The following is a 15550-nucleotide window of genomic DNA, read 5'->3' as shown; positions in this document are numbered from 1 at the left end:
TGTATGGATAAAAAGAAAATCAATTTTAAGTAAAAGTTATCTAATTCCATTTTTGATGTCCTATACTCACCACCGTTAAAAGGTTCGCCCGTATTAGGTTTACACCCTGTAGATACTTAATAATAACCTAACCACAAAATTAAAATTTTGTAAAAACCCCCGACCGCGACATAGTAGACCGATCCTCATGAAACATGGCTAAGAACACTCCCGACTAACTCAGCTTTCGGACAATAGTTATTTGTTATACAAGGGGGCAAAATTGTATTTTAACGCCGAGTGTGGAATTGAAAAACGAGCAAGTGAAAGGATTCTATAGTTGAACCACGAGCGAAGCGAGTGGTTCGAGAATAGAATCCTGAACTTGCGAGTTTCTTAACCCACGAGAAGTAAAATACATTTGCACCCGAGTGTAACACAAAACTTTTCCCCTCACTATAGCGAGGAAACTACAACGCAAAAAATGCGTTTATCACTGCTTCCAGTAGTTCCACAGGTGGTAAATCATCTTTATTACTAGATTTACTAGATTCACCTACTTTTATAAATTTTAAAGCAGGTAATTTGACTTTATTCAAGGTCAAATTACTTTAATACCCACTAGTGGATAAAATGCGTTTTTACCCGCTGGTATTAAAGGACAAAACACGTGTTTCCGAGCTAGTGAGGGGAAAAAAACTAAATCTAAATCGGTTCATCTGTTCGGGAGCTACGATGCCACAGACAGACAGACACGTCAAACTTATAACACCCCGTTTTGCGTCGGGGGTTAAAAATACGACACTCGGTCAGAACTTACTCTTTCCCGCACATGTATCATAATGTACTATTATGCACTTGTATCATAATGTACTAATTGTGCACTTGTATTATAATGTACTAATTGTGCACTTGTATCACAATGTACTATTAATTTAGGTACATACTCGCACATGCAGTTCTATAAACAAGTACAAGTCGTTTTGCCTCTTCATTAAATGAAATCATCTAAAATGCAATAATGCCGTGAGTTGCAGTTCTATGCAGTTGGACGCAGCCTTGATGCACACAATTACTTCACCTTTGCCTTGATTCGTGTTTATTATCATAGTCAAGGAGAATTGTAATAAGGTTTTCAGTACAGTTGGTGTTTTTTTTACGCACTAGTGCGAGAAGTGGTTCATTATATGTCAGGTCGAAACTTCGGAGGCTCATCTGTACTGAAAAACGTCGTACGATACACGTGCGAAAAGGAAATTCGTAACTCGTGTCGATTTAAAACACTCCCTTCGGTCGTGTTTTAATTTATCGCCACTCGTTTCGATCTTCCTTTTTTTCGCACTTGTATCGTAATGTACTATTTTAGTACAGTTGGTGTGTTTTTACGCACTAGTGCGAGAAGTGGTTCATTATATGCAAAGACATATGTAACTCCGTATAGACAGATAAAGTCTAAGAAAGAAACGTACCTGAGTACCATACAGAAAAATAAATAAATATGCTTTTCTAACACCTAACATGTTTTTCATTTGTCGCGGCAAACATGTTTGAGTGTTTTTGCTAACAAAAACGCTTTGCAACTCCCCATTTATGTTAGAAAAACATGTTAGGTGTTAGAAAAATACAAAACCCCGGACCCGGCTTTAGGTGTTACAAAAACACAAGTAACCTAACCTAACCACGAAATTAAAATTTTGAAAAAACCCCCGACCGCGACATAGTACACCGATTTTCATGAAACATGGCTAAGAACACTCCCGACTAACTCAGCTTTCAGACAAAAAAAACTAAATCAAAATCGGTTCATCCGTTCGGGAGCTACGATGCCACAGACAGACACACACACAGACAGACAAACAGACAGACAGACAGACAGACAGACAGACAGACACGTCAAACTTATAACACCCCTTCGTTTTTGCGTCGGGGGTTAAAAATACAAAACCCCGGACCCGGCTTTAGGTGTTACAAAAGCACAATAACCTAACCACAAAATTAAAATTTTGAAAAAACCCCCGACCACGACATAGTACACCGATTTTCATGAAACATGGCTAACAACACTTTCGACTTACTCAGCTTTCAGACAAAAAAAAACTAAATCTAAATCGGTTCATCCGTTCAGGAGCTACGATGCCACAGACGGACACACACACAGACAGACAGACACGTCAAACTTATAACACCCCGTCGTTTTTGCGTCGGGGGTTAAAAATGAATCCAACCTTTCTTATAATAGGAATCTCAATGAATTCCTTCCGATACCGTTCGGGTTGTGGAATGGACCCAGATTTTCTTAAAAGGCGTATACAGGTTTTGGAGGTCTACCACTTATCGTAGTCGGCGGCAAAGAATTTGAGCGGCGATTCTGGTAGAATGTAGATTAGTTTTGGGTCTAAAACTAGTTTTAATACTTACATACTAGTATGTGTCATGTGTTAAGGTGTAATGCCAACTAGATATACTTAATACCTATATGAATTATATTGATGTAGGTTACAGATATCTGGGTACTGTAAGAGAGACGGCCTATTGGTGAAGGGCATCCATATTACATTTAAACCACACTTTAAGACGATACGGTAGGGATCAATTCTCCATACAAACGCTCTCGACTATTTCCTCCCTGGTTTTTGAAGATAGAGCAATGATTTTTTCAACACAGATTGTTATTATTTTTATCTGTGTCGGACCGTTTTGATTTTTTTGATATTCTGCTTTTTAAAGACTCTAGAGCCAATCAAAAATTTCCAAAAACGGCCTTTTTCACTGTGGCGCAAAAAAAGGTGTGATACTCAAGATTGGTAACAATTAACCAAAAAAACTAAACGGTCCGACATAGATTATTTCATTATTATTCAGATTCTCAAATTTCGTTCCGATTGATTAAGTTTTGAAGGAGGAAAGAGTCGAGAGCGGAACCTCGATTTTAAAGATTTTTTTGAAATATCTTTTGACTGAGTTGTTCTTAATGGACAATTTTTTTTCGATAAATCTAGTTAATAACAGTTGTATATTTAACTACAATTCTCAAGTTGAAAGGGGGGCTGCTTTCCATTTTAGCATTTTCGCTACCGTATCCTCTTAACTTAATATCTTTTTCCCCTCACTAGCTCGGAAACACGTGTTTTGTTCTTCAATACCAGCGGGTAAAAACGCATTTTATCCACTAGTGGATAAAGTAATTTGACCTTGAATATAGTAAGTTTTTCTGCTTTAAATTTAATAAAAGCGAGTGAATCTAGTGATGACGATGATTTACCACCTGTGGAACTACTGGAAGCAGTGATAAACGCGCTTTTTGCGTTGTACTTTCCTCGCTATAGTGAGGGGAAAAGTTTTGTGTTACACTCGGGTGCAAATGTATTTTACTTCTCGTGTGTTAAAAAACTCGCAAGTTCAGGATTCTATTCTCGAACCACTCGCTTCGCTCGTGGTTCAACTATAGAATCCTTACACTTGCTTGTTTTTAAATTCCACACTCGGCGTTAAAATACAACTTTGCACCCTTGTATAACAAATAACTATTTATTTTATAGGAGTTAAATAACAAAATTAAATATAAATGTACCTAAGTGTTTACGCGATTAAGTCCCGTTTTGTTCTAAAATTATAACAAGCAACCACTTTCAATCGCTGCTTCTATCTGAATGCCCCGTCAAGTGTTCGTTCTCCTTGACGTTTTTCTATTATTCCAACTTCAAATCGGGAACTGCCAGTCAGCGAACATAAAAATGCTGTAAAAGGTTTCATTCCGTATATGAACTTACAGTATGTAGCCGAATGGCACAAACGCTCACGAAACTCTCACAAAACGAGACGCTCGTTGAGTATTGGCGCGACAGAGCCAGACTACCTTTCGCGGCGTTTCGTTTTCGTTTCGCCTCGCAGAAATGCCATTTGTCAGTCTTAATGCGTTTTCACATTATCCGATCCGATATCGGATGTAGGACCGATATCCCATACTCAGGAACAAGTATCTATTCGTGTTCATCATACCACATAAATAAAATAAATAAATAATTATTATAGGACATTCTTACACAGATTGACTGAGCCCCACGGTAAGCTCAAGATGGCTTGTGTTATGGGTACTCAGACAACGATATATATAATATATATAAATACTTATATACATAGAAAACATCCATGACTCAAGAACAAATATCTGTGCTCATCACACAAATAAATGCCCTTACCGGGATTCGAACCCGGGACCGCGGCGTAGCAGGCAGGGTCACTACCGGACTACGCCAGACCGGTCGTCAAATCATCCACATAAAAAATGCCCTTAGCGGGATTCGAACCCAGGACCATCGGTTTAGGAAACAGGACATGGTCACTACCAAGTCTACCGACTAAGCCAGACCGGTCGTCAATTTTACATTGAACATGTTTTTGGTGGTAATTATTTTACAGAATTTGTCAACTTTTGTCAGTAGATGGCTCTGTCTGTATTTTATTCACGACATGACACCTAAGTGCGTTTTCACATTATCCGATCCGATATCGGACGTAGGACCGATCCTCCATACATTTAAGCCGCCATCTTTGATGGTCGGAAGGATTACTAAGGCAAATCTAATCCTTCCGACATCCGATATCGGATCGGATAATGTGAAAACGCATTGTGGGTGGTGAAAGTCTTAACCCGTAACTATATTGAAATAAATATCTATTTTAAAATAGTTTCAGTAATTTAAACAGGTTAATTTAGCGACAAGGAAAACAATTAAATATTAACTAAGTGTACTGACCTTCGGCTCACAACCGAAATGTAACAGATGGACGAACACCGCATACCAATAACATACGAATTAGGAAGTGACAATGTCTAGCCAACGTCGCACTGGCTACGTTTTGTAGGCGCATTGTAGCTATATATCCTTATAGCTCTTTTGTAGTGGCGCGACAGAGATATCGTCACTATTTTGAAAACATCTCGTATCTCACGCTGCTTCTCAAAGTTAAAACGCAGTAAGTCTATATGCACTCCATACATACTTACTACAATTTTCTTTTCATTGACCGACGAAGATACAAGTTTTTTTAAAAGTAGTGACGATATACGCCTTGGCAAATCGAAGAAAATCGGCTGTGACAGACGGACAGACACGCACGAGTGATCCTATAAGGGTTCCGGTTTTCCTTTTTGAGGTACCCTAAAAAGAGTAGAAATGGAACTATTTTTTTTTATCAAAGCAACATATTGAAAAGTGTCAAAATAATAGCCACATGCAAGACGATTTCGGTTGGGGTTCGAATCCCGGTAAGGGCATTTATTTGTGTGATGAACACAGATATTTGTTCCTGAGTCATGGATGTTTTCTATGTACACAAAAAAAAATGCCTTGTATTATTTGTAGATTGGCGTTAGGTGTCACTTTCGACCCCTAAATCTATGTCAAAAGTGACACTTAACGCCGTCTACAAAATCGAAAGCTACAAGACATTTTTTTGTGGCGCCATCTATGTGTGGTGTGGTGTATACACGGTCTTAAGCGGTCGCATTTTAATGTATGGGATGGTATGATTTTCTTATATTTAATCGATGCTATATTTTTAGTAGGAGGTAGGGCATAGCGAATGATATTCCGCTTTGTGTGGTAGGGCACAGCACAGCGGATATCGTCTCGCTCGAATCTAGAGCAGAGCCCAACTGGGGTAGTACCTCCGCCTTACAGAAGACTGCAGCCAAATAGCACTAGACCCTACTCATAGTGTTGTGTTCCTGTCGGTGAGTAAGGCTGCCAGAGCTCAACGAGGGTGCGGTGTGCTGATGACGGGAGGACTTACGGAACTAACTTGTTCCGTTTATTGTCCTTTGAGTCGTCGGCAACCCGAACCCTCCTTGGAACTTGTACACTCCTTTTTGCTGTGTACTTAACACAGCAAAAGGGAATGTACAAGTTTCTAATGGGGTGGCAACGCGCATGTGACACTGTTTGAGTTGCAGGCGTCCATAGGTTACGGTGACCGCTTTACATCAGGCGGGCCGTATACTTGTTTGCCACCGACGTAGTATAAAAAAAAAATAAAATATTATAACGTAGCGATCGTATTTAAATATTCAACACACTTATATTCCGAAGGCTATAGTGGGTGTGTGTATTTGAATATCTTAGCCGCTGCGATATACAGCGTGTAAGCCTTATACGGGCAATAAATTAAATCAGACATAAAATTCGTTAGAGTTGAAGCGCTGGTAGCCTAGCGGTAAGTACGTGCGACTTTCATTCCGGAGGTCGCGGGTTCGAACCCCGGCTCGCACCAATGAGTTTTTCGGAATTTATGTGCGAAATGTCATTTGATATTTGCCAGTCGCTTTTCGGTGAAGGAAAACATCGTGAGGAAACCGGACTAATTCCAATAAGGTCTAGTTTACCCTTCGGGTTGGAAGGTCAGATGGCAGTCGCTTTCGTAAAAACTAGTGCCTATGCCAAATCTTGGGATTAGTTGTCAAAGCGGACCCCAGGCTCCCATGAGCCGTGGCAAATGCCGGGAGAACGCAAGGAGGATGATGATGATGATAAAATTCGTTAGTGTTAATTAAGAGGTGATTTTGACTTACTATTAATGCCATACATACAATCACGCCTGTATCCCATAAAGGGGTAGGCAGAGCACATGAACTACTCAAGTTTCAGTGCCACTCTGGGCAAAAAGGGGTTGAAAGAAAACGAAAATTGTGACATTGCAGTGACAGGTTGCCAGCCTCTCGCCTACGCCACAATGTAACCGGTATCCCACAGTCGACTTCTACGACACCCACGGGAAGAAAGGGGGTGGTGAAATTCTTAACCCGTCACCACACGGGCAACTACTAATTACGGGTTACTATTAATTTTCACCCCATAATACATTTTTGAAGCGCTGGTGGCCTAGCGGTAAGAGCGTGCGACTTTCGATCCGGAGGTCGCGGGTTCGAACCCCGGCTCGTGCCAATGAGTTTTTCGGAACTTATTTGCGAAATGACACTTGATGTTTGCCAGTCCCTTTTCGGTGAAGGAAAACATCGTGAGGAAACCGGACTAATCCGAATAAGGCATAGTTACCTGTCGGGTTGGAAGGTCAGACGGCAGTCACTTTCGTAAAACTAGTGCCTACGCCAATTGGGATTAATTGTCAAAGCGGACCCCAGGCTCCCATGAGCCGTGACAAATGCCGGGATAACGCAAGGAGGATGATGAATACATTTTTGAAATCATTCTCATCAGCAATGTACTGTAAACATGGTTCCGTTGACAATCAATGACAACTGTCAACGAGCGTTTAACGCAAGTGTGTTTGCATTACGTTGCGGGCCGAATCATTTTGTACGGACGAAATTTTTATTTCAATTTTAAGTTAAAGTTATCTACTTAGATAAGGTACAGCGGGACAAATCTCGATTGGGAGGCAATTGTAACTGATCCATTTTTTCCATTATTACACTATGATGTTGAGTTCTACATGTATCCACTGAACACGCCTACCATATACATATAACCGGTGGACACTCTATTTAATAATGCAAACATTGTAAAACATAGAAAAAATGGACCAGTTACATTTGCCCCCCAGTGGAGATTTTCCCCGCTGTACCTTACATTTCTTGTATCCCACTCTAACCACAAGAGGTTTGCCCTTATTATATTTACACGCTGTATATGATGAAAAACAGTAATCGATCTTCTTCTAATTAACGTATTTCCCAGCTTATCACCTGTCTCGATCTAATCGTGTCGTCTCGCTCCCTCTCACAATGCACTGATGCAATTTTCTCACGATATTATTAAGTGAATTGAGACTTATGATTGTTATGCAACTGCAGTGAAACGATGCATTCTTGGATGCATTTTAAGTGTTATAACCTAACCACCGACCGTATATAAGTATGTATTTATCTATTTTTTCCACTCCCGAACTGTTATTCGTCATTTACAGGGTCGTGCATAGATCTTTAAAACCCTACATAAAGGTCTATTCCCCAAAGCCAGCTTCCGCCGGCTTTTCCCGCATGCGCGCAATATCGAAAAAACCGAAAACGCATTGTTTGGCTCTGTAACCATGGCAACGCCTTATAACGACACTGCGCGAGTGCGCGGAAAGGCTTTGGGCAGCCGAGCTGACAGTGCAAACCTTTGCGTCAAAATACAGGAAGCAGTGTGAATTTCACGAAAGTTATTCAAGAAAACTATTAAAAACTAAGTGCATGGTCGTAGAAAAAGTATTGTATGCAACGGTGTTTAACTGAGTCAAAAAATACTCGTGGCGTCTCAATAACAATTTTCGGCTTCGCCTCAAATTGTTACCCACGCCACTCGTCTTTTTTGACCTCCTTTAAACGCCTGTTGCATAAAATACTATAAGTATGTATATCGTCGCTTAGCACTCATAGTACAAGCTTTGCTTAGTTTGGGGCGAAGTTGATCTGTGTAAGGTGTCCCCAATAATTATTTATTTATTTATGTTCCCCTCACTAGCTCGGAAACACGTGTTTTGTCCTTTAATACCAGCGGGTAAAAACGCATTTTATCCACTAGTGGGTAAAGTAATTTGACCTTGAATAAAGTCAAATTAACTGCTTTAAAATTGATAAAAGTAGGTGAATCTAGTAATAAAGATGATTTACCACCTGTGGAACTACCGGAAGAAGTGATAAATGTATTTTTTGCGATGTAGTTTCCTCGCTATAGTGAGGGGAAAAGTTTTGTGTTACACTCGGGTGCAAATGTATTTTACTTCTCGTGTGTTAAAAAACTTGCAAGTTCAGGATTCTATTCTCGAACCCCTCGCTTCGCTCGTGGTTCAACTATAGAATCCTTTCACTTGCTCGTTTTTCAATTCCACACTCGGCGTTAAAATACAACTTTGCCCCCTTGTGTAACAAATAACTATTATCCATTTTCGAGGATCTTTCTCAAGAGTAGCGACCCCGCCTTTACATGTCGAGAACGCGATCGAAACATGTCGAACGCTATATATGGCTATATCGACTTAACACGTGAGTAACCCGCTTAAAATATTTTTAAATATGTTCGAGTCCCACGGGAGTTTTATAGTTTAAACAAACTTAGTTATGTTTAGTATGATAATTATTGTTGCGCCTGATGAACGTATTTTTCATAGCAAACGTTGTAAATTAGTAATTGCTATTCGACTAGCAGCAGTATACACTCATTCATGCCCTATCGAATAATCCTGTTTTTAACCCCCGACGCAAAAACGACGGGGTGTTATAAGTTTGACGTGTCTGTCTGGCTGTGTGTGTGTGTCTGTCTGTGGCATCGTAGCTCCCGAACGGATGGACCGATTTAGATTTAGTTTTTGTTGTCTAAAAGCTGAGTTAGTCGGGAGTGTTCTTAGCCATGTTTGATGAAAATCGGTCTACTATTACGCGGTCGGGGGTTTTTTCAAAATTTTAATTTTGTGGTTTATTTTCACCACACCGACTGGTAAAACGAAACTTCAAAAACGAATTACAAAGTTGTATTTTATCCACAAAAATACTAAGTACCAAATTCCATACAAATTTTCATTGGATATACCCAAAGCTGACTAGTAGAATTGACGTTTTTAAACGATGATTTTGAATCATATCAAACTAGCTCTTGCTCGCGGCTTCACTCGCGTTAGAAAAAAAAAAAGTTGCCTATGTCACTCACCATCCCTTCAACTATCTCCACCTAAAAATCACGTCAATTGGACGCTCCGTTTTGCCGTGAAAGACGAACAAACAAACAGACACACATTTTCCCATTTATAACATTAGTACGAGTATGGATATGGATTATTCAAAGAAAGTCTAATTATCACAAATGTTAAGTAAAATTGAGGTAACTGATGGTGACCGAAGAGCTGGCGACTTCCTCGCACAACGTATCAGCATTGCGATACAGCGAGGAAATGTCGCCAGTATCCTTGGTACAATGCCTCAAGGGCCTATTTTAGACATTAGCTAGCTTTTAAGTTTAGTCTTAGTTTCTTATATACATACATACATACAATCACGCCTGTTTCCCAGAGGGGTAGGCAGAGATCACGGATTTCCATTTACTACGATTTCTTATATAATTATGTAAATATGTTCATGTAAATAAAGAGATTAAAAAAAAGTAAAATTTCTTGTTTCAGGTTTCATGGGCAAAGTTTTGATCGAAAAACTTCTGTACTCATGTACGGACCTGGATCGCATTTACTTACTAATGAGGACCAAGAAAGGGGTCAAATCTGAGGACCGACTGGTTGAACTCTACGCCACAAATGTAAGTACTTGTGATATGCATAAGTTACAGCAGGGCAATTACGGGTCAACTCCTGGAATGGAATTTCCGGCGGCTGTATTTCCGAGCTCACATGACCCGGCAACCTTCAAATCAAGGGTGAACAGGCATCTTCTGGGCGAGTTCACTCCATCGTAGGCCACGTCTTGGCTTTGGCTAGTCTGTGGCCAAGAGTAAGCCCTTTATTTCGAAAAGGTACCGCATTACAAAAAAAACCGGCCAAGAGCGTGTCGGGCCACGCTCAGTGTAGGGCTCCGTAGTTTTCCGTATTTTTCTCAAAAACTGTTCAACCAGTTCAAAACAATTTTCCTAGAAAGTCTTTATAAAGTTTTTCATATTTTTTAACCCCCGACGCAAAAACGACGGGGTGTTGTAAGTTTGACGTGTCTGTCTGTCTGTCTGTCTGTCTGTTTGTCTGTCTGTGTGTGTCTGTCTGTGGCATCGTAGCTCCGGAACGGATGAACCGATTTAGATTTAGTTTTTTTTGTCTGAAAGCTGAGTTAGTCGGGAGTGTTATTAGCCATGTTTCATGAAAATCGGTCCACTATGTCGCGGTCGGGGTTTTTTCAAAATTTTAATTTTGTGGTTAGGTTAGTTACCAAGAGTGGCACTGAAACTTGAGTAGTTTCATGTGCTCTGCCTACCCCTTTATGGGATACAGGCATTATCATGAATAGAAAGCGAGCAAGTTACCATTAAAAACATTATCTTTAAGATTAGGATGTATAATGTAATGTTTTAACAGCCGAGTTGTTTGTTAGGCCAAACTTGGTTGCTAATATCGTAAAGTAATAATTAAGATGCAGGCAGATAGGTTCAGATTTCTCAATATAGGTCAGTTGCTTATCGCTTAAGAAAATTATAGAGAACATATGAGTTGGATGTAGATACCAGAGGCTAATTGTAACGTATGCACGCTTATTTGACGACCGGTCTGGCTCAGTCGGTAGTGACCCTGCCTGCTAAGCCGCGGTCCTGGGTTCGAATCCCAGTAAGGGCATTTATTTGTGTGATGAGCACTGATATTTGTTCCTGAGTCATGGATGTTTTCTATGTATATAAGTATGTATTTATCTATTTAAGTATGTATATCGTCGCTTAGCACCCATAGTACAAGCTTTGCTTAGTTTGGGGCTAAGTTGATCTGTGAAGGTGTCCCCAATATTTATTTATTTATTTATATTAGGAGTAGTAATGTAGAAATTGCAGAACATTCCCAAAAAGCGGAAACATTCTTGAGAATGTTCGCAGAACATTCCTGCAACATGAATATACTTGAAATAAAGTTTAAATGGGCATAATATAAAACTATATGTTATTAAACATATAATATTGTCTATTACAGTTAGCTGGCCGATTTTCATGAAACATGGCTAACTAACCTAACCACAAAATTAAAATTTTGAAAAAACCCCCGACCGCGACATAGTGGACCGATTTTCATACAACATGGCTAAGAACACTCCCGACTAACTCAGCTTTCAGACAAAAAAACTAAATCAAAATCGGTTCATCCGTTCGGGAGCTACGATGCCACAGACAGACACACACACAGACAGACAAACAGACAGACAGATACGTCAAACATATAACACCCCTTCGTTTTTGCGTCGGGGGTTAAAAACACTCTCGACTAACACAGCTTTCAAATAAAAAAAAAACTAAATCGAAATCGGTTCATCCGTTCGGGAGCTACGATGCCACAGACAGACACACACACAGACAGGCAGATAAACAGACAGACAGACAGACACGTCAAACTTATAACACCCCGTCGTTTTTGCGTCGGGGGTTAAAAATTACGTAAATGCATAGCGTGCGTGTCTGTTTGTCAACCCCGACGGGAAACGACGGGGTGTTATAAGTTTGACGTGTCTGTCTGTCAGTTTGTCTGTCTGTGTGTGTGTCTGTCTGTGGCATCGTAGCTCCCGAACGGATGAACCGATTTGGACGTAGTTTTTTTTTGTTTGAAAGCTGAGTTAGTTAGGGGTGTTTTTAGATATGTTTCATGAAAATCGGTCCACTATGTCGGAGGCTTTTTCAAAATTTTAATTTTGTGGTTAGGTTATGTGTCTGTCTTTCAAGGCAAAACGGAGCGACGAATTGACGTGATTTTTTAAGGGATAGTTGAAGGGATGGAGAGTGACATAGGCTACTTTTTGTCTCTTTCTAACTACCCACTTCCTTAAAATAGGGGGTGGTAGTTTGTATGGATCATTCCGCAGTTCCAATTTAACACGAGCGAAGCCGAGGGCAAAAGCTAGTGTGTTTATAAAATCGTTGCCTTTTTGTTTTCAGTGGCTCTATGACCGTTTGAAGAGAGAGAGGCCAGGTGTCTTCGAGTCCAAGGTTCACGTGATTGCTGGAGACATCCTGGAGCCAGGATTAGGTGAGACCTTAGTCTAAGAGCTTAGTCTTAGAGAGAAATAGGCTGAGAGCCTGGGAGTTGGTTGATGGAAACACTGTAGTCAGTTCTGGTGTATGGGTGTAATGTCTTCAACCTATCTCCAACACTCCTCAGTCCAGATACATTGTGCTTGTAGTTTATATACAGTTAACCTTCGTGCTGAGAGGCAATCCCTTATCGTATGGAGAGGTGGTTTATCTGTATTCAATCACTACTACGTTGTCTACGTGATCAACGTGTAGGAATGTCTACTAGCCTATCACAAGCTGTATCGTAATAATCTAGACAAAATGGTAGCGCACCGTGCGGTTTCAGAGGATTTACCTCCCGCGGATAACCTAACCACAAAATTAAAATTAAAAAACCCCCGACCGCGACATAGTGGACTGATTTTCATGACACACGGCTAAGAACACTCCCGACGGGTTACCCTCATCTGGCAGAATAATTTTAGTCCGAAACACACTTCGCATAACATGTTTCGCAGAAACACTTTCAGTCGAATGGTAATTTTGCAGAAAACTTAGTTGACATTATTACTACCATGCATAAGACACATTTGGCAGAATATTGTTTTACAGAATATTACTTTGGTCGACTTTGATTTAGCATAATTTTAATATACCATAATAATAAATTTAAATAGATATCATACACGAAAGAAAAAACGACAGGGCCCCCTGGCGGCCGAGCCGGGAATCGAACCCGGGTCTTCAGCTTACGCGGCTAAGCTGCTTTAGCCGCGTAAGCTGAAGACCCGGGTTCGATTCCCGGCTCGGCCGCCAGTGGGCCCTGTCGTTTTTCCTTTCGTGTATGATATCTATTTAAATTTATAATTTATATATAGTAGTGTGACTACTTGAAAAAAGAACAAATCGAAAAATATTCAATAAAATAATTTGATTTGTTCCCTAGTTGTATACCATAATAATCTTAAGTATAGCATAATATTACATTAGCAGAATTATTACACGCTATCATAAAAGAAAAACTGCCCCAGAGTCACCGTTAGGTACGACGACGAGCGAAGCTAGGTAATTCGCTATCAAATAGCAAATTGCAATTTGCAACTTTATGCCGCCTAAATATTATGCAAAAGTATTTATCCACTAGAAGACTATTATGCTCATCAACATTATGACAACAGACGATTCGGTATTAAAGAAATCTGCGAAATGATTTATGCCAAAGCATATTCTGCATAAGGTGTTTCTGTCAAACGTGACTTCTGCCAAGAACTATTATACGAATCAAATATATGCGTAAAAAGTTTCTGCCAGATAATAGTGAACCCTCCCGCCCGACTAACTCAGCTTTTAAACATAAAAAAAATCTAAATCTGTACATGCGTTCGGGAGCTACGATGTCACAGACACAGACAGACAGACAGACAGACAGACAGACAGACAGACAGACAGACAAACAGACAAACAGATAGACAGACACGTCAAACTAATAATTTTTGTGTCGTCGGGGGTTAAAAACATACGCGATTAATTCCCGTTTGCAATTTGAAGTATATGTTTATTTATTTATTTCAGGACTCTCCGAGGAAGACCGCACTCTTCTTGTCAACCGAGTCAACATCATATTCCATGTAGCGGCCAGTGTTAGGTGAGTACCACAGAATATTAATTTATTATTTATTTATTTATTGTAAACATAATTTACAGCATTACAGTCGAAACCAAAGCACTGTACAATTCAGTTTATAGATATTATTAGGTGATTAACAATAGTACATTACTACAGAGGCCGGGCAACCCCATTTCCCGCCGAGGTATGTATAGTGCTTTTCTCAAACATGGTATGAAATAAATAAAGTCTACTGAAAATAGTAACTTTGGATGGCTGTATCTCCTAAACGGTGCGTCGTAGCGCAAAAATAATCGAATTTTCGTTCCCCTCTTATAAAAAAACAAAAAGTTAAAAAAAAATTCAAAAAAAACGAAAAAAATTTTTTTTGTATGAAAACGCACCCAAAATCAAATATTGTCTAGGGCCCGTACCAGTTGCAGTCGGCACGTCTATAAAGCCCCTTATAGTTTTTTTTTTAATTGGCTAAATACCTAGATGTTATGTCACAATTATCTGTGTTTGGAAATTAAAAAAACCGGCCAAGTGCGAGTCGGACTCGCGCACCGAGGGTTCCGTACAAACCTGCATCATGCCAAATTTCAAGATTCTAGGTCGACTGGAAGTACCCTTTAGGTTTTGATTCCCTTGCGAGTTTCAAAATATGCAGCTTAAATTCCTTTATCTATGCTATAAGACGTTGCTTCGTACCAAATTTCAAGATTCTGAGTTCACGGGAAGCACCCTGTAGGTTTTGATTCCCTTGCAAGTGTCGAAAATTTGCGGCATAAACGGCTGAATCTTTTGATTGCGTTGGCTTAGAAGTTTGATTTTTTCACAGCTTCAAGGGACAGTAGACTTGACTAATTGATATAAATTTCAGCTTCATACCTCCACGCGTTCCTGAGAAAAAGGGTCTTGACAGACGGACGGACGGACAGACGGACAACAAAGTGATCCTATAAGGGTTCCGTTTTTTCCTTTTGAGGTACGGAACCCTAAAAATGGAAAAAAATGTTTTGTTAGGGTACCCCCCCTACATGTAAAGTGGGGGCTGATATTTTTTTTCATTCCAACCCCAACGTGTGATATATTGTTGGATAGGTATTTAAAAAACCGGCCAAGTGCGAGTCGGACTCGCGCACCGAGGGTTCCGTAATATGCAGCTTAAATTGCTGTTTCTTTTGATTGCGTTGACATAGAAGTTTGATTTTGTTACAGCTTAAAGGTATTATAGACCTGAGTATTTGGTATGAATTTCAATTTAATACCTCTACGCGTTTATGAGGAAATGGGTAGTAGGGTAATTCTCAAAATAGTGGCA

General features: G+C 39.9%; 1 protein-coding gene across 1 annotated transcript in view; it reads left to right on the top strand.

Moving 5' to 3' along the window:
* The window catches only part of LOC125240258 (putative fatty acyl-CoA reductase CG5065), a 34633-nt gene that overhangs the window by 1886 nt on the left and 17197 nt on the right, over positions 1–15550 (top strand). The window contains exons 2-4 of the mRNA XM_048148105.1: positions 10096–10226; positions 12543–12633; positions 14193–14265. Coding sequence (XP_048004062.1) covers positions 10096–10226; positions 12543–12633; positions 14193–14265 — 295 coding nt within the window. The remainder of the gene's footprint in view (positions 1–10095; positions 10227–12542; positions 12634–14192; positions 14266–15550) is intronic.

The sequence above is a fragment of the Leguminivora glycinivorella genome, chromosome 27 (genome assembly GCF_023078275.1).
Source record: "Leguminivora glycinivorella isolate SPB_JAAS2020 chromosome 27, LegGlyc_1.1, whole genome shotgun sequence".
Classification (NCBI taxonomy): Eukaryota; Metazoa; Arthropoda; class Insecta; order Lepidoptera; family Tortricidae; genus Leguminivora; species Leguminivora glycinivorella.
The sequence above is the reverse complement of the archived record's forward strand: the minus strand, read 5'-3'. Positions and strand labels throughout refer to the sequence as shown.